The 18338-nt window shown below is 34.1% G+C and overlaps 1 protein-coding gene across 39 annotated transcripts in view; it reads left to right on the plus strand.

The window, feature by feature from the left end:
- Positions 1–18338, plus strand: part of RIMS2 (regulating synaptic membrane exocytosis 2) — a 448889-nt gene that overhangs the window by 334899 nt on the left and 95652 nt on the right. For 9 of the 39 annotated variants that reach the window (XM_050971294.1, XM_050971301.1, XM_050971291.1 and 6 more), the window contains one exon: positions 9398–9430. The exons of 25 other annotated variants lie outside the window; for them this stretch is intronic. In XM_050971294.1, coding sequence (XP_050827251.1) covers positions 9398–9430 — 33 coding nt within the window. Of the gene's footprint in view, positions 1–873; positions 964–9388; positions 9431–18338 lie in introns of all 39 variants that reach the window. 5 more of the 39 variants (XM_050971290.1, XM_050971289.1, XM_050971296.1 and 2 more) reach the window with 3 other exon arrangements.

The raw sequence follows: 18338 nt of genomic DNA on the forward strand, positions 1-18338 counted from the left end.
AAAAAAATATTTGACAACCTTAAAATGCTAACAGCTCTCAGGTCTAGAGAATGTAGTTCTGTGGAGCAGTGCACATGATTCTATCTGTAGCTCTTTTCCTGAGCAGTGACATCAGAAATGCCAATTTCAGATACAGGAATAATTGGTGCAAAAGTTCTTATTGAGTAGTTTAATCTGCCCAAATTAAAAACTTCGTTTAAATCAAGTTCCAGATTTTGGAAATAAATTGGACTTAGTTTTGGCTTAAGAATTAATTGTTAAAAACACTTTTTCAGCTTAAATTAGGCACCTATGGTTGCTTGTTCAGGGTTTTGTTTGTTTGCTTGTTTGTTTGTTTGTTAATTTGTTTTGTTTGGTTGGTTATTTTTGTTAATTATATCATTGCATACATTTTTTTACCAAAATATTTATAACTTCTTGTATAACTCACAGAAACACAATGATAATAAGAATCTATGGTAAGAAGCTATATATGTATTATTATATATATATATATATATATATATATATATACTATAAGCTATATATATACTATAATCTGTAGTAAGAAACTATAGAATGTAAAATACAAACTTTTAAAAATGGACCAAATTATTGTGTAAACAAGCCCCTGGTTTTTATGCCAGTTGTTAAATATTAAAGACAGCAGAATATTTGACAAGTTACCTAGGTACTAACTTTTGGATAAGATGTTCTATTCCAGAATGTTTAAGATGTGTATTTATTCTCTTCACCCCAGGCCTCTAAGAACTAATCTAAAGTTTATTGTTAATGATAATACATTTGTTTAGATCAAGTTGTTCCAAATGATATTAGGTGTATTATAATGTAAGTTACATAATATTTCTGATTTTTTTTTTTGATTTACACTAGAAGTTACATGGGAAGACCAGCAGAAAAAGGTGAATGGTACAATAACTGATGACAAACCATTGCCGAAAAAGAAACACCATTCTGAGACAGGTTTGTCAGGGTTTGGAAAACCACATGAAAGCATGAGACTATAAAACCACATTTCATGCTTTTGTAACGCGTGTGTGCTTTCTGTACCTTATTTTTTCACTTTGGTGTGAAATATTTAGCATGTAGAGACCATTTAGATGACGTAGCTCTGTTTTAGAATAGCCAAAATAGATCTGCTTTTGTAAACAATTGTGTTAGAATGCACATACATTAGAAAAGAAGTGTTCTGGCACAACACTGGACATAGTTTGCTTTTAGTTTTGAATTATGACTTAATATATTTGTGCAAGCCTCAGGAATCCAAGGATAATCTTTGCTAATTCTTATTTAGTTGACCAAACCAAGGTATCTACTGCATGTATGGTGAGAAAATCATCTTCTACAGACTTAAATCTGAAACCTTCTTTCACCATCACACATGGCAGAAATAATGTTCCAGAGTAATTTTTTGTATAAGCTGCAGTTTATATCTCTATACTTGGAAATTCTCAAATCTAAAACCCCTCTTCTTTCCTCCATTCTGTACATGAATGGATTTCTTCTGAAACTAAAAACTGTCATAAACTTTCTTTCACCCCAAATGGCAAGTTCAATTATTCATCTGTCTTTGTTCCTACAAATGCATAGCAATAAAATGTAAAGCTAGTAATAATAATGCTGATGATAATAATAGTGTTGTTCTGTCTTCATAATTAGAGTATAAAAGGTCCTAATCATATTAATTGATACACTTGCAAGGGCAAGCACACTTTAAGGAGCAGAGAAGGCAGGGAGGAGAAAAGGAAGGGGAGGGGAAAGGAAAGGGAAATGGGATCTTCATATTGCAGGTTTCAGCCTGTATTTAAAGATTGATCCAATGTACTCAAGTCAATGGGATTTTTCATTTGCAAGAATACCTTGGTTCAGTTTTGTGTTTCAAATAACTCTATTGGTCATATTAGTTGTCTCACTCTAATAACAACCCTTCTCCCAGTCACACAAATTAAAATTTACAAGATTGGCTGGCTGTGTTGCCTCCTAAATTAATAATGTAATCTCACCTAAATAATAATATGATACTGATAATCTCCAAATGTTTTGCTGAAGTTCAACGATTGTACAGCTGAAAGTGCAAGACTCAGAAATGAAGAAAACCAGCAAAGTCTGTCTTGATTCTAACCTAGGAATTAGATAACCTAGCTGTAAAAGTCCAAATGTGCCCTTGCATTTCCTGTTCCCCAACTTTTGAATGCATCAGAAAAAGTTACAGCATAAAACAAATTCTGTTTATGAGAGTCAAGATCAGAATGTGATATATCTTCTTTTCTAGCTGTTTTAACTGTTGCATGATATATTAAAAATACAATGTCTACACATCTGCACTGTTGTCTTCCCAGGGAGAGTTGAGCAGAATAGTGCCTCTGCCCTGAATTTTCCCTTATGTAGTATCTAGGTAGGAACATTAACTCCATCTTCCAGTTGAGGTGGGCTTAGGAGTGTGTTCTAGACAGAAAACTTATAGTTATTGGTAGTACTTTTAGGGCCATGTTCTTCATATTTTAGAAAGAGGTAACATATTTTTTAGATGGCTGCTCTTGGGTATTCTACATTTTGGAACATGAGTAAAATCTTATAATTGAAAGACAAAAAGAGGCAGAAGACTAGAAATGAACAAGTAAAAGTTCTTACTTTACAGGTGTTCTGTATATTAAAATGGTAGTAATCTGATTTCTATCTATTTTTCTGTCTGGAACAGAACCACTGTTCTCCAGTCAGAATTGGGTTGAAACGACACAGTCACCCTTATCAAAGTCTAGAATAGATAAAAAGTTAAGTAAAAGTTGTGTTCTTTATTTTACAGTCCTAAGTCTTTCTGTGAGGGCTGATGCCTGATAACAGCATAACTTCTGTTTTAATTTACATAATCAGTAATGTCTTGTAATCAGCAATGCATGGGATGGTGATACATAGGGAAGAAACATTGAGGTGGTTCTGAACAAGCTGCAATGGGCCTCAAATGGCGCATCCCTAAATTCCTCAGGTGCTTTTCCAACCTGAATCTGTCAAAAAGCTTTATGTACTTCAGTGGTAGGAGTGGAGTAATGCAACTTCCAGGACTGGCATAATCTGCTATGTGTGCACACTACTGTTCCCTATAGACATCCCTGTATCATTTCAAACAGTTGCCTTTCCAGGCATAGCAGCCAGGCCATCTAGAAGAAGGTGCCACAGCACTGCACTCACATCTGGATGTTGAGCTATACTATATCTATGACCATGATCTGATGGTGATGGAGCCTGACAGAAGCTACCTAAGGAGGCTTCAAATTCCTTGAACCCTTACAATATGGGATTTACCCTCTGCACAGGACTGTGCTTTCTTTCACCTGTGCATGCTTTAATTGTTCTGTCTGCACAGAAAAAAGTGAAGCAATACTAATGAAACTGAATGCAGAGGGTGCAATGGAGGCAAGAAGGTATAGGGACACCTCATATTCCCCTGTTTTGAGTGCCTTTTCATCTCTTGATGGGTTTTCTGATATGATCTGTTATGAAAGCTTATCCTGTCTTTAAGTGCAGTTTGTTTGTTAAGAATTTAACCTAACCAGTGCCATGGAAATAGCCATGGCAGTAGTATAGCTAAGAAAACCTGGGAGAACAAATAGGCATTGATTAAATGAGTAACAAGAGTGCAGAACTGAGATCTGTGAGCAAACTGTGGAGAAAAGAATAAATAGATAACAAAAGTAACTTCAAACCCTAGAAAAATAACAGTAATACCGTACCTTTTAGAGCATAAATATTCAAGAAATATGCATGACTGGAAATGGGATTAGCAAATTTGTTGGAGGACAATTGAAGGTCATTAAATAACGTAGCAAAATGGATCTTGTGTTGCAGACTTTATAATAGAAGATGATTAGTTTCTCTTCCTGAATATCAGAAACCAAAAGGATGGGTTTTTTTCAGGTGTCTTCAAGCTCTAAGATTTGATGCAATTTGCAAAACTAGTGTTAAGCATATTTCAAATACTCAATTGTATTTATGAAAGATTTTGAAGGATTGGAAGGGTAAAACTGCAGAATCACAGGTAAGCATAGCATAAAAATTCAAGCCATATTTTGAATCTGTCCCCTTCCTTTAGCTGATGTCAGTACTCTGTCAGAGAATACTGCATTCTAGACAGCACTAAATCAAAAAGCATGAGAAACAGTTACCTGTTCATACCTGGGATTATAAAGTACCTTCAGCACTCACCACTGTCTGAGCTGTAATAGATGGTATTTGAAAGAAAGACAATAAAACTCTAGTCCTCTAATCAGATTTCATTTGTCAGTGAAAAGAAAAGAAAAAAAAAATTACAGCAGGCAAACATTTTCACATGGTTTTGCATTTTTATATATGAGGCCTTAAGAGAAGTTGGAAAAGAAGGTGTTTGTAGAGAATGTGTCCTGTACTGATACAGATAAAGCTAGGCAGGATACTGGTTTCCTTAAAAAGCAATTCTTTTCATCAGTATCATCACTAGTGTCTTTTGAACCCATTGAGGTAATTAAAATGGGAAAAAGACACAGTTTAGGGTACCATGGCAGAGATACTCATTTCTGTTCTATTTCACGATCCAAAATATTGGAATCTGAATACAGCCTAGCAACCTGTGTCTCCATCCAGAAATGACAATACAGAAACTGCCTTTGTAGGATAGCAAAGAAGGCAGTATTGGCTTTCCCCTGTTTTTCCTACAGAGAGGGAGTAGGTTTGATGGGTATTACCTGAAACCCTCCTGCAATGGTTTCATTATCACTGGCTGTTGAGAACATCGCAATGTCATCAAATATCCAACCTTTGCCACAGAAACTTTAGATTTCCAAGGAGCAGTTGAAGAACAGAACTGTGAGAAAGTGCTGACATATATTATTATTATTGAAAAAAAGTACACAGGGTAGTTAAAATGGATTTCTAAGTCTTGGACTGGAATTAAGTACAAATTGAGTGTCCTTGTAATTATTTTGGGGAAAGACATATTTCTGTAGTATGGAAGTAAAACAAAGTTTTAGAGAAATCATAGCAATGGTAGGTTAAACACATAAAGGTAATGTATGCTTACAAATAATAAGTCTTTAGATGAGTAGATTTGCTTTCAATTTAAAGGGAATCATGCTTATTTTTATCTGTGGAACATTTAATTCTGTCTCCTGAGTAGGACTATGCCATGACACCCACATAGACAAAGAGTTTCAGAACCTAATGTTATGTAATGAAAACTAATTGTAGCTTATCTATAACCATGAATTCAATTGTAGTGTGAAAACAGTAGTCAAAAATCATTCCAAATTGTGTTTATTTTAATAGAAGTCTGTAGTCAGAATTGACAGTATGAGAGACTGAAAATTATGAGAAGGGAGATATGGTTAGAAATGGGTTGGAAAAGGCAAAGTAATGATAGGGAAGGGGGCGGGGGGTAGTTGTCTTCTCAGGATTTGTAATATTTCCAATTGAATGTGTAACTATAGTGCATTAATATTTTGAAGCATTACTATTTTGTCTTTTTCCCCCTTATAAAATTACCATGAACTTTAGTCAGAGAAGCAAAACAATAAAAGCTCTCTCTTCTTGATTTAGTTTATCTCTTGAGACTTTTGAAAAAGTTATGCAATCTACATGGTTTAATTTGAATTAGAGAGTTTATGAGACTGAGAATATTCACTATTTCTTCTGTTATTATTCACTATTAACTTTGGATAAGAGTAAGATTTTTCCTACTTACTGTTTTTACTTGTTGCATTTTTTTATATAGTGTATGTCACTTATAATCTATATTATGTAATTGCAGATTTAAATGCATTGTTTCAGTCTTTCCTGTATTTTCTTTCTGTATTTTTGAGTAAAAATGTCAGCATACATCCAGTATACAGATCCTATTTTGTGCGTATAGGTTTATGCTTTAGGGTAAAAAAACTATAACTAAGAGATAACTACTTCATTTAAAAGTTCAGAAGTGTGGGACAGGCGGCTTAATGCTTTTGGAGAATATTAAGTAATACTGATTTTATTCACATCTCAATGTGGTAAAATGGCCTTTTTGTCCAAATCTTCTGCTAACAAATATTGGTACTCTTAGCTTTTCTACCTACTCTTGTATATATGTATCCTTAGCATCGCAGAGTTAGAATGGTGTCAGGGGATGTCTTCCCTGAGAGTTAAATGTATTATATCAGTCTTCAGGTCTAATCTCATCCAGATTAATGACATGCAATTATGGAACATACAGACTTTATGGAGCATTTCTGTCTTAGGGTCTCTTCCATGTTTTAAGATGATGCTTACTTGATTGTGCTGTTGCAGATGGTATTTTATAAAGTGTCCAGAAATTAGACTTTACAAATCTGAGCTTCTGTTTGCAGTGAAAGATCTTTGGTTTTTGGGAAAAGATAAAAACAAAATTAAGAAAACTCTTGAGGGAAAAAAAACCCTACCCAGTAATTAACTTATGTCTCTCTGTCCTCTGCTGCTTTAAGAATTTTAGTTGAGTGTGTTTGCCTTGTAAAGATTTTTTGCATACTGAGTTCCTAAATACTTCTCTTCAATGGGTGACATTACTTACAATGAACAGTTCTATGTTGAAGCATGATAAAAGAGATGATATTATTTTGGGCAGGTTTCAGACTTAAAGTTTTTGTTACATTTTTATGTTTATATATTGAGATTTTAATTTCTTTCTAAATCTGTGTATAATAGCCTTATACATACTACTCTCATACATTGAGATGAACAATTGGTGCAAATAAATGCTAGTTCCACAAAAAGCCAATAACTACAAATGGAGACTGACTATTGACATGATGTAAATTTAAAAGAAGTGGTGACATTGTTTTATTCTTGCATTTAAATGTATTTCTATCAAAAATATTATTTTGTAGATTGAAAACTACAGAAACAGAGAATTTTCAAACTATTGTTTGAGATTTGTGGCTTGGACATCTTAATCAAGAGAAAAAGTGATTCATATAAGTCGTACTGTTTTTAAATTAATCAGTCTGTTAGTACTTTCTTCTTCACATCATTATTTGAAAGAAGTTGGTGCATTACCATGCTACAACTTCTACTAATTCTTTAATATTTCCAACAATAAATACAAAAATATTATAATCCATTTATCTCAACAGATGAGGTAGCAGTTGATCAGGTATCCACAGTAGGATGGCAACTATTATGTTTTTTTCCCCTCTGGTTTCTATTAAAAATATTCTTCTAATATTTTTGATAAGTAAAAATCTAAAACTGAAAAATATTTGTAATTAAGAATGATTTTTGATTGCCACTTTGATATGTAAATACTTTTTTCATAAAAAATACTTTGCATGAGGACTTTTAAAAAATATTGGTATATGTGACTGATATGCATGCAAATACTAATGATTTGATTCTAGAATATTCAAAGAGCTTCCTTGCTGTTCAGTTGTCTTTGTCTGGCATTACTGGAATACCTTGTATTATCTTACCAGACATGTTCCATCCATTATTTATTTGGAAATAATGTGATTCAATACTTTGAAAACTTATAGAGAATGATTTCTCTTACTGCAGTACATGTCTCAGAGCTACTCATTCTTATGGATATTAAAAAAATAAACCAAGGATAGTGGGGTCTTGGTAGAGACTTTCTAATAACTGGTTTTGCTATAGTAGGAATGCTCACTTCAGGGCTATACATAAGTAATATCAAATGTTTTCAGAACATTTTGAATACTTTTAGCTGTGTTTTGGTGGTGCTAATAATAATTTATTTATTTATTTAGCACTTAGAGCAACGATAACTGCATAATATTAGTGTGAGTGTACAGGACACAGAGGAGTAGATCTTTCTATTTGCTAATTTGTATTTCTTCCAATGGATTCTTTGTACTTGCCCAGTTAAAAAAAGATTTATACTCCATTACTGATTTTTTAATGTGCAAAGACGTAGCAACCTTTGTCAAAACTGCAGCTGCTGTGCTTTCACACTATATATCTCATATATAGCTCTAATGTGTGTTCATTCTGTAAGCAAATTGAATTGCCTAAAAATGCATTCTAATTATGTATGTTTCAAGCTGGTTGGTTTTGCAACAATTTTGGTGTCTTGACATTTGATAGTAGATTAAAATATAATCTAACACTATAATATAAAATTATTGAATGGTTATCAGATAAAACTTGGTTTTACATTTAATTTTGTTTTACTGATTTATGTTGCTTATTCTAGTTTTTCATTTTTTCAATGGTATCTTGGTATTGACTGTAAAATGATGATAAAATTACAGATATTTTTGTGGTGTGTAAACTTTCTGGACTTCATCTAGTATCTTCAGCATTAATAATTCATGAGCAGTGTTTTGTGATTTATTAGAAAACTGCATGTTGAAATTAGACCCAGTTTATAGATTTTTTTTTTTCCATTTCTGATGATTTTTGGAAGACAACATTTGTTCTGCTAGCAACAGTGGCTTCACAGTTCTTTATAATTGTTATTACTTTCCAAGATGAATTCCTCCCATTCTTTTGCTACAAATAGATTTTCAGTACATAGCATGGCACTGTCCCTCAGATGTTTTCCATGTCTAAAATGGCAGTGTGCTTTTGAATGTGAAGTAACAACGTAAGTAATGAGATAGTTGCTTTGGCATTTGACTTGCATGCATTTGTAGTAACTTGGACTTGAGGGGGATGAGACCAGCTTTGCTTATGAAAAAATATCCTGAGCTGACCATGAGAGTTAATAGCTGTACATTCTCTTTTCACATGTTTTGTATTTGGTCTTAATAATTTTGCCTTTGGCAGAGCATTACAATAATGCAGTCCTTTCCAGAGTGTGTTATGTGGATTCTGAAATGTCTGAGCTTGTACATACATTTGCAAAAAAAAAAAAAAAAAAAAAAAAAAAAAAAATTCTGTTTTGAGTATCTAAAGTTTGGTTCAGCGTAAATGACAATAATTTAATAATTGAAAATCTGACAACAGAAATCCCTTGAACATTAAACTGAGTTTTCAATACTTGAAAGAGAAAAATTATATTTGCATTCAAGTAGATAATATTCAAAACATTGAACAGTCATGAACAAAAGTATTTATGCTAGTTAACATACCTTTTACTATCCAGCTTTTTCTTCAGCATCATTACAGGGATTGACTTTGCTGTCAATTATAACTTTTATTATTTCCTCAGCTTCTATACTAACTCTGTCTTTACTGTTCTTTTCTAACAACAGTAGTTTAACCACTTCTTTCTCAGCTTTCTTTTTTTCTTCTAGTGTCTTTTTTTTTCTTTTTTTTCTCCACTTACTAACTCTGCTCTGCAGTCTTCTCTAAAACAATTTTTGGCCCTTTCCCTCAGTGTCAGTTTTAACCTTCTGAATACATCCTCTCACGCCCATCTCCTTTGTCTATGTCTGTACATTACACGATGTGATCACAGAAGAAGCGGAATCCTCAAGGAGAACAAACTCAGGTCTGTCTCTTCTACTGCTTTTCTCTGTGTTATTTTTTTCATTTTACCTTTTCTATAGATTTTATCACAGTTCACCTCACATACTTTTCCCTCTCTTCCCCCTCAATAAATGGCAAAATATTGTCAAGCTTTAGGAATTTTAGTGTAAGACACTTATGTAATTTCTATTACCTATAAACTGTGAACTCTGTAAAAGTCATGAAAGGTAGCTGATGACAAGTAGGCTATACTTTAAGACTTTAAACTGATTTGAATTCTGTCACATCAGTTCTTATTTCCCATCTCAAATAATCTGAAAATTATCCTTTAAAGTTCCAGCTAACACATGAAAACAATCTATAACTTGTTTTATCTATGCATTTGAAAATTTCTACAAAAACCGCAGAAGCTCGTCTATAACTAGTTCTTTTTGACTCTGGGAGGATATAACTTCAAAACTGAATAATTTTAGTAAGTTAAATTTTATGCACTGGAATTCCAAACTTAGTGTTTGAATAAAACCTGTTTAGAATAAAACCTGTTTCAGTTAGAAGTAGAGTTTTTTCTCATGCCAAAAAGTGCAAATCCAAAAGTTTTGATAGTATGAGAGCAAGAAGTCAGAACACTGAAGGAGTCCTCACTTAGCTGCATTGTTTATGAAGCTTTTATTTCATATTGTACATTACTTATGGTTTCTTTCAAGACAAATTTTAAGCTGCCATTTTATTGAATTTTCCATGTATTTTTTATCACTGGCAGAGAACTAATATCTATCAAGGCATCCTGGCTCTGAAAATGCAGTATTTGCTCACATTTCCCTGCTTGTTCTGTTGTGGTATGTAGAACAGTGAAATTCCCCATATTTAATTAAATTAAATTCAGCTATAAAAGTCTAGTTTTCCCATTACTGTTTAAAAGCTTTAATTAATTTCCTGTTTCTCTGCTATTATCCCAGCAAATTAGAGAAGCCACTTGGATGCTGTTTAGGTTAGCAAATCTGAAGAAGTTTTGGGGTACATTGACTGGCCCATTAAATTTAGGTGATATTTAGTGAAACATTTTTTGTCTTTTCTCTATTATGACTGGCTCCTTCAGAGCTCAGTTTTACCTTTCATACTGCCCTTGTCCTAATTAGAGTCATAGATTATTTTTACAGAATCTTGCAGATGTTATTTGCTGTGGTTTTCATGCTAAACAAATCTCAAGATAGAAATTGTTAAAATTAGAGGGTAAAAAACGTTGAGGATGGGTAGGGAAGACAACTGGCAGGCTTTTCTGAAATTGCTCCTTTGTCAATCACTACTCTTAGGAATTAATAAATTATGCTGTAGAAAGACTGAGTTTACTTACCTTGTGCTTATGATTCACTGCCAGTTCCTGTGCAGTGATTCTGCATCTCTTTTATTATAAAAATGAACTTAGAAGATTGGGTGACCCATTTCCTATCTATTCATTATAAAAGCTGTAGGCCTTTTTATGCAAAAACCTTCCTCTGGGTTATTGATTGAATCCCTGTATTAAATCAGAATGTGGAATCAGTCCATATCTCTCTCAATGCTGGAAGAAATCAGACCATAAAATGGTCAGAAAAAACCATGTATTTTCATCACCTGTGTTTCTTGAACATATATAAGTAGGTAATACTCTGTATTATTAAATCTTTTGACATTGCAATTCTGCAAAAGCACTACTTAGCTCACAGTGTTAAGTAAATGTATTAGGCACTGATGAATTTTATTGTCTAGCCTACAAATGCGCAAGCATGATCAGCTCTGCAGTTGCAACAGTTGTTATTGCTGCTCTTAAACTCAGTAGAAAATTGTTGTCAGTATAGTAACATATTTTCAGATGCACATTTGAAACAGGTCCTCTTCCATGTTTGCCTTAGTAACAAATTAGATTACACGTTTCAGTACAAGGCACTTGGAGCACAGCTAAAAAGCAAGGGTTTCATTTCAAAGGCAAATGTTAGAACAAAGTGTTTCCCATTGCTTTAGAATTTGCTTTAAGAAGAGTGAATCGAGGCTTATCAATTTACTGGTTTTCTTAGGAAATCGTTTTCACATACTTTAATTATCATGTTTTATTTTTTGTGCTATCAAACATTCATGCATTCCAGAGAATTAACTATTGATTTGAGGTGTTATTAGACCAAGAAGTCTTGTGAAAGCTAAATATCTGAATACGTTACAATTGCATTGATAGAAAAATGCTGCAATTTCCTCTCTCTGGTTATTATAATCTATAATTGTAAAGAAAAAATTTATTCCTTGGAAAAAAACCTAGATTTTCTTATTGAAAAGTTTTATGAAAGTGTGTGCAAAGCTTTTGCTGTATTTCAAGCACAAAACAAGTTCAGAAAGATAAAAAGCACAAGTATTTTAATATAAATGTTGTTATCTGACAGCAGTAGAGCTTGATAGCATCCTTAATGATTAAACCCTGTTTTTCTTAGGTGAAGGAGGAGCTTTGTGATCCAGGGTTTTCATATTTTTCAAATTAATGTGTTCTATAGGTTTAGATGTGAAAACTGTTTATAATGTCTTCACTAAGAGTATTTCCATTCAGGAGAAGTGGAAATGAGCCCTTGTCTGCCCAAGAGCCTTAGTGAGAAGCAGACACCTTTATTTTCATATCTAAGATGGGTGAGACCAACCAGTTATCATTGTGACAAAAATTACTGGCAGTTGCACATAGTACTTACTGTGTTCTTCAAACATGTGGAATACAGAGAACATTCTTCAGATTTCTAACAATTGATCTAGCTGACTCAAGTAACTGCCCAAAAAATGATCATCAAAACATTCCAAAGGTGAATCCATGCCAGTACAAAGGCAGTCCTTGCACATACAACAGAAATAGTGCTGAGTGAGTAATTCTAGGATTAGAAGGGGTGGCATAGTGATGCCCAGGCGTTCTAAATTTTCTTACATGAATTGAAGTTAGAAGATAGTGGGGACTGTTCCATTTCTAAAGGGCCATGAAAGGCATGGGAATAGATATTGAAGTCCTTTTTTTGCAACCTCTGGCACAAAACTGTCATGTTAAGAGCACACAAAGGCTTGATTAGAGTTTTTGTTAACTTTCAGAGTGAAATTCAAATAGACAAGGGCTTTGAAATACCTTTTTTTTTGGTGCTTTATTATGAAGTTACTTTGTAATAACATGATTGATGGAAATGAAGCCTTCAAAAACTAACAAACCCCATGAGGATGAGTGACCAAATTGAAAGACCTCATAGACCTGGACAGTGGAGGGCCAAACAGTGAAAGGGTGTGCAAATTTACTGTAGGAGAAAACAAGGACAAAAAATGGTACAGTTCAGAGTGCTTAAGAAATCAGCTGCAGTAGAAGACAAGGAACACAGGTCTTTTAATTCATTCTTATCTTACAGAACTGTGAAAGGTTTTTCAAGTCTTCTAAAAGTGAATCTACTGTGATATACTTACCCTTTATAAACAGAACATGACACCCCTCTGCTTTTGAGTTATTATTACAGTCAGTCTTCTGTGACACACTTTCTTTTATAGAACAGGATGATGCCCTGTTCTGTTTCCATTTTCCTTATGCTGAAAAAACATTTCTGGATAGAATTTGTAACATTTTATAACAAATATGATTAAATTACTTGTGCATCTCTGAACTCTTCCGTGATATTTAGTTTGACAGGCTTATTTAAAATCTGATGCCTTAGACTGTGAAAGAGACATTTAAAGCATCTAAATCTCTATTTGGTCAACAAAACCCAAAGGGTAAACTCCAAATTCAGTCTAATTTTGTAAACTCTGAATTCAATTTAGAAGTACTTAGCATAGTAATAGATGCATCATAATGGATGGCTGGGCAACTCTTTGTCCTTATTTTTTATTTGGTTTAGAATTAAATACAGAAGCAAAAGACTTCTGAAGTAGCCATCTGTACTAAACCACAAAAATAAATGTTGATGATTAGTCTGCTGAGGCTAAAACAGTAAATACATCAGGTTATGTAATTTAGAATGACAGCATACAGCATAGTTTTGCAAAATGTTTGGTAGCTTAATTTGTATCTATTCTGAGTTCCAAATGCAGGTGATCATTTTCTGTTCTTTGGTTAAATCTTTGATTATCTTTCTAGTTACTGAGATGCTAATGAATATGTTTTGCATTCTTCAATGACTGAAGAATCTCTATTAATACCTGTTAGCTTTTCTGAGAGCAGAAGCACAATTATTACCAAATGTTTATGCCTAAGATTGGAAGTGGCTGTATCAGAATGTGAAATTCTCTGTGGTTATGCAGTGGAGTGTACCAGTGGTGGGAACTCGGAGAAGCATGCTTGGCAAACAGGATATTGGAAAGCTTTATAATAAGACTGCTCAGATTTTCCTGAAAACAATGAAAAGCTTATAGGGTGGCTGATCTAAATGGATTTTATGAGTACAGAACATAAGGGCCTACTGGCCACTCAGATATTTTTCTTTTACACTTTCAAAATCCTATTTCATGTCATTTACAAAGGGAGGATGTGCCAGAATTCTTGGGAGAAGCAAAATGGGATGTTTTAGCTAACATTTGACTTACTACTTCTTTCTTCCATGCTTTTTCTACGTAGACCTCAGTATTTTATAAAAGCCACCAAAATGTGTGTACACCTTTGTATGAGGCACAGAAAAACATCACCGGCTACCCCGCAAAAATCACTGTGGAAAAGGATCTAAGCAGCATTAAAAAAAGTCTAGCCATAGCCCTAATCATCACTTTATTAAATATGCAAAATAGAACTTTCCAACTTGCTTAAAAAGATCTTTGTCCTTTACCATCTGCACTGATCTGTACCTAATGATGGAGACCTTATCTGACCCTGTCAATTTATAAACCCAGGATTGTAGAGATTCTTTAACTTCCCTGTTTAGATTACCACTCCATTTTATTCAATTCTTTTACTAAACAGTGCCATGTATTCTGCAAATGATCCAAAAAAACATTGTTAACATGCTTTTAGCATTGTGATAAAAATTTATATAAGTGGGAAGAAATGTCCCTTGGGTTTTAGTCTTTCTTTAGTGTGTCAAGCTTGAAACCAACAAGAAAAAAAACCCAAAATAAAAAAGCCATCAAACAATCCTCAAATAGAAAACAGGAATGTGAAGCCATGTTCCCTGCTAGGAAGCTGGCTGGCTGAAATAGTCTTCTTTTGAGCATGCCCTTTTAAGGGAAATACATTTAAAGTTACATTTAAACAGTAATATTAAGTATCAGGAATATATAATTGAAGAACCCTTCAACAACCATTACTTATTTTTTCTTTTCATTCAGACTGTGATGTGGATCACAGACTCGGAAAGAACTTTTTTGGTGCAGCATTACTTTTTTTATATTTGCCACAGATCAGACAAAAAGGCCTGGAGTGAAGTTCAGTAACCATTTATATCACAGCATCTGATACTTTGCTAGACCTGTACCAGTTAGGCAGTTTTGTTTTTCACACTGTTAAAAGCCAGAATGGCAAAATTTAGAGCTGATTCCTTAGAGATAGACTTGGAATTTAATAACTCAGCAAACAGGAGGAAATGTTATTCTTTGAGTACAAGACTTTTAACTGGCAAGTTTTGATGTTCAAAGCAAATACTTCTACATTTTGCGATTTACTTTTAGGAGACAATCTTCTTTCCTTTGCATGATTGTATGATAGGGCTATGAGGATGGTGCAGGGGCTTGAGTAGAAGCCATGCAAGGAGTGACTGAGGTGACTTGGTCTATTCAGCCTGGAGGAGACTGAGGGAAGACCTTGTGGAAGTGTGCAACTTCCTTGTGAGGGGAAGAGGAGAGGCAGACTGATTTCTCTTTGTGGTGCCCAGTAACAGGACCTGAGGGAATGGCCTGAAGTTGTGTCAGGAGAGGTTTAGGTTGGATATTAGGAAAAAGGTTCCTCAGCCAGACGGTGGTTGCGCACTGGAGCAGCTCCCCATGGGTGACAGCACCAAGCCTGACAGAGTTCAAGAAATCTTTGGGCAATACTCTCAGGCACATGGTGAAACTCTTGGGGCTGTCCTGTAAAGGGCCAGGAGTTGGACTCAATGATCCTTATGGGTCCCTTGCAGCTCAGATTACTCTGTGATTTTTCAAGACAAATGTCTAGTAAGAAATTCCGCTAGCGTATTTTGAAGTGCTTACTCAAAGTTAGGATACTACAAGTATATTCAATTTTAAAAATAAAATTTTATTTAATAATTTGGGCTACTTTGAGAAATCAAATTCAATTTTCAATAAAGCACATAAGTAGAGGAGATAATTTATCCACTGTAGAAATAGAATTCATAGTCATATTGCTGATATTAAGTGTCTGCAAATATGAAAAATAGAAGGATAAAACATTTTATGTCATTGTCATATCTTATGCCTAAACTCAGAAACAAACAAGGGCTTCCATATCTGTCTCTTGCAGTGACATGTGTATCCTCCAGCATTGGAAGCGAGGAGGTCAAGATTTATTTTAGACCTCTGTTCAGTTAATGCAAAAATCATTCACCTGGATCCTAGGTGAACGAGAAGAGAAAGGTCAAGACAGAACCAGGTTCTAACCTTAATTTTGGAGCAGTCACCTGTGAGAGAAGGGAGCAACCCAGGGAAGGCCAGCACCTCCCAGCTGTAACCTTAAGGCTGCACAATCAGGTTGCCCCTTATCTCCACCAGGAAGCCAGCAAGTTTGAGCAGCTGTTCAATGCTGCCATCAGTAATTTTTGAGCAATTGTTCAATATTGCCATCAGTATCCATTACTAGGCAGAAATCTGCTATGCTGCTTCTTCTGCGGAATTGTTATTCTATTCTCTCATCTGTTCCAAGGAACCTGGAGTCCCTGCTCCATGAGACTTCTTGGTGTGACATGGGTGAAGTCTGATGGGGCCCTGGCGCCTCCAGGTACCCACCAGAACAGCAAATCTCATTAAATTAAGGCATTTCCAAGAAAATAAAGGCCATTTTAGATCAGTTTTAGTTCTTGACAAGTCTGCTCTTTGAGGCTCTTGTATTCTTTTCTACTCATTATATCTTCCAGATACATATTAGATTGTTGGATATGTCTCAGATATATTAGGACAAGTTAGAAAAAACAAGAAGTTAGACCATGGGAGCATGGCTGTGTTTACTATTTAAAAAAAAATGTAATATAATAGCAATGTCTGCTGGGATGGTAGAAGAAGGTTTTGAGAGAGAATATTTTAGCATTTCAATCTCTCTATATCTATAGTTAATTTTTATATTTCATCCATCTACTTAAATATATCTGTATTCTGATCAAGCAGAAAACATACAGTTATTTTCTGTAATGTGCAGAAATATTTCCTTCATGAAAGCATTGATTTATTTTCTCCAAAGTACATTGCTCTGAAAAAAATTGGTTCTTGAATTGAGAACATTACACCACAGAACACAATATATGCTTTTCACTTTGTAAATTAAGGTTAAATTAAGTAATGTAGAAAAATAATGACTAACGTGATGATACTGGTCATATTTCAAAAAAATCAGATCAAGATTTTTTAGGAAGGACTGGTGACTTTGTCTTCTCATATTTTTCGGTTTCAGACATTTTAAAATAACTTCATAGTGATTTATGGGTTTTCAACAGTTTCAAGACATTAAGACTCTCTAGACCTTTTATGTTTTGAACAAATAACAAACAAAAGCATTAATTACTGTAGTATCACCATCCTGAAACTGCTCTGAATTCCTTTAGAGGGGATGAATAGGTCCATAGCTGCAGTGAAGATCTTTGCTGCTGTGATGTTAATATTGTTTTATTTGGTAAATGGATAATATAAATTTTGTTCAGTTCTGCTGCTTCCACCCAAAGTAAGATCTTCCTCAATTCAATCTTCAGTCCTTTCTAGTACTTTTTCACACAGCTCTTCACAATGCAAACAAAACCTCAGTTTGAAGAGTCAGATCCACTGTGTTGAGCCTTCTACTAAAAATCTAAAGAATATATATATTTCAGAGATTTGTCATAACACTTCAATTACACTTTTAAAATTCAAGAATCTAACAGACTTTTGTGTTTGCTAATACTATGATATTAATTTCTACTGTCTGGTTTGAAAATATTTTTTTATATACTTTGTATATCTAGAACAAAAATGAGTGAAAGTCTGACCGGTTTCAAACTTCTTTATTTTGACTATGTATTTATTTAAAAATACATGTTTGAAAGACATTTTGACATAAGGATGAATGGACTTCTAGGCATCTTAAAAATTATTACCCTATATAAGATTTCTATATTAAGATAATATTTAGATAAAGTAAAAATTTCTTTTCACTATGCATATGGACCAACCTAGAAATGCCATCATTCTCTCTGAGCTCAAGCTCATGGGTGTTTTAATGACTCAATTCACTTTCCTCTATTGTGCATTATGTTGGATCAGTGCTATTGCTATCTAATTGCTTTCTGCTTTAGAAAGTAATGCAATGATAAAAGACATTGTATTTGTAGATTTTATGTTGGCAACAGCAATTTAAAACTAAAAGAAAAATAAAAATATTTTGTTGAAGAAAAAGGTTGAAGAGCAAAAAATCTATAATTCTCTGCTACTTTCTTAGCACTATCCACAGCCCACATAGATAGCAAGGCCAGAGTGCCCAAAGGCCAACTCAGAAGAACACAAAAAGCCTTATTTAAAATGGTGTAGAGTGTGGGGCAGGAAAGGTCAGGGAATGGGAGAAGTTCCAAGAACTGATTCAATAGCCACTGATTGCTGAAAGTGTAGGCTTATGACCTGCCATATCTCTTTCCCATTAATTTGCCTAATAGTTCCACTAGAAATTGCCAGCAGAACAATAATCTTGATCTCACACACGATAGGAAGCCAGATCCTATTGAAATGTAGCATATTATTTATGCTCGCTGTAGGAAGACATTTTTCCTTCTTATGATTCTACCTTGCTT

This window comes from Serinus canaria, chromosome 2 (assembly GCF_022539315.1).
Source record: "Serinus canaria isolate serCan28SL12 chromosome 2, serCan2020, whole genome shotgun sequence".
Lineage (NCBI taxonomy): Eukaryota > Metazoa > Chordata > Aves > Passeriformes > Fringillidae > Serinus > Serinus canaria.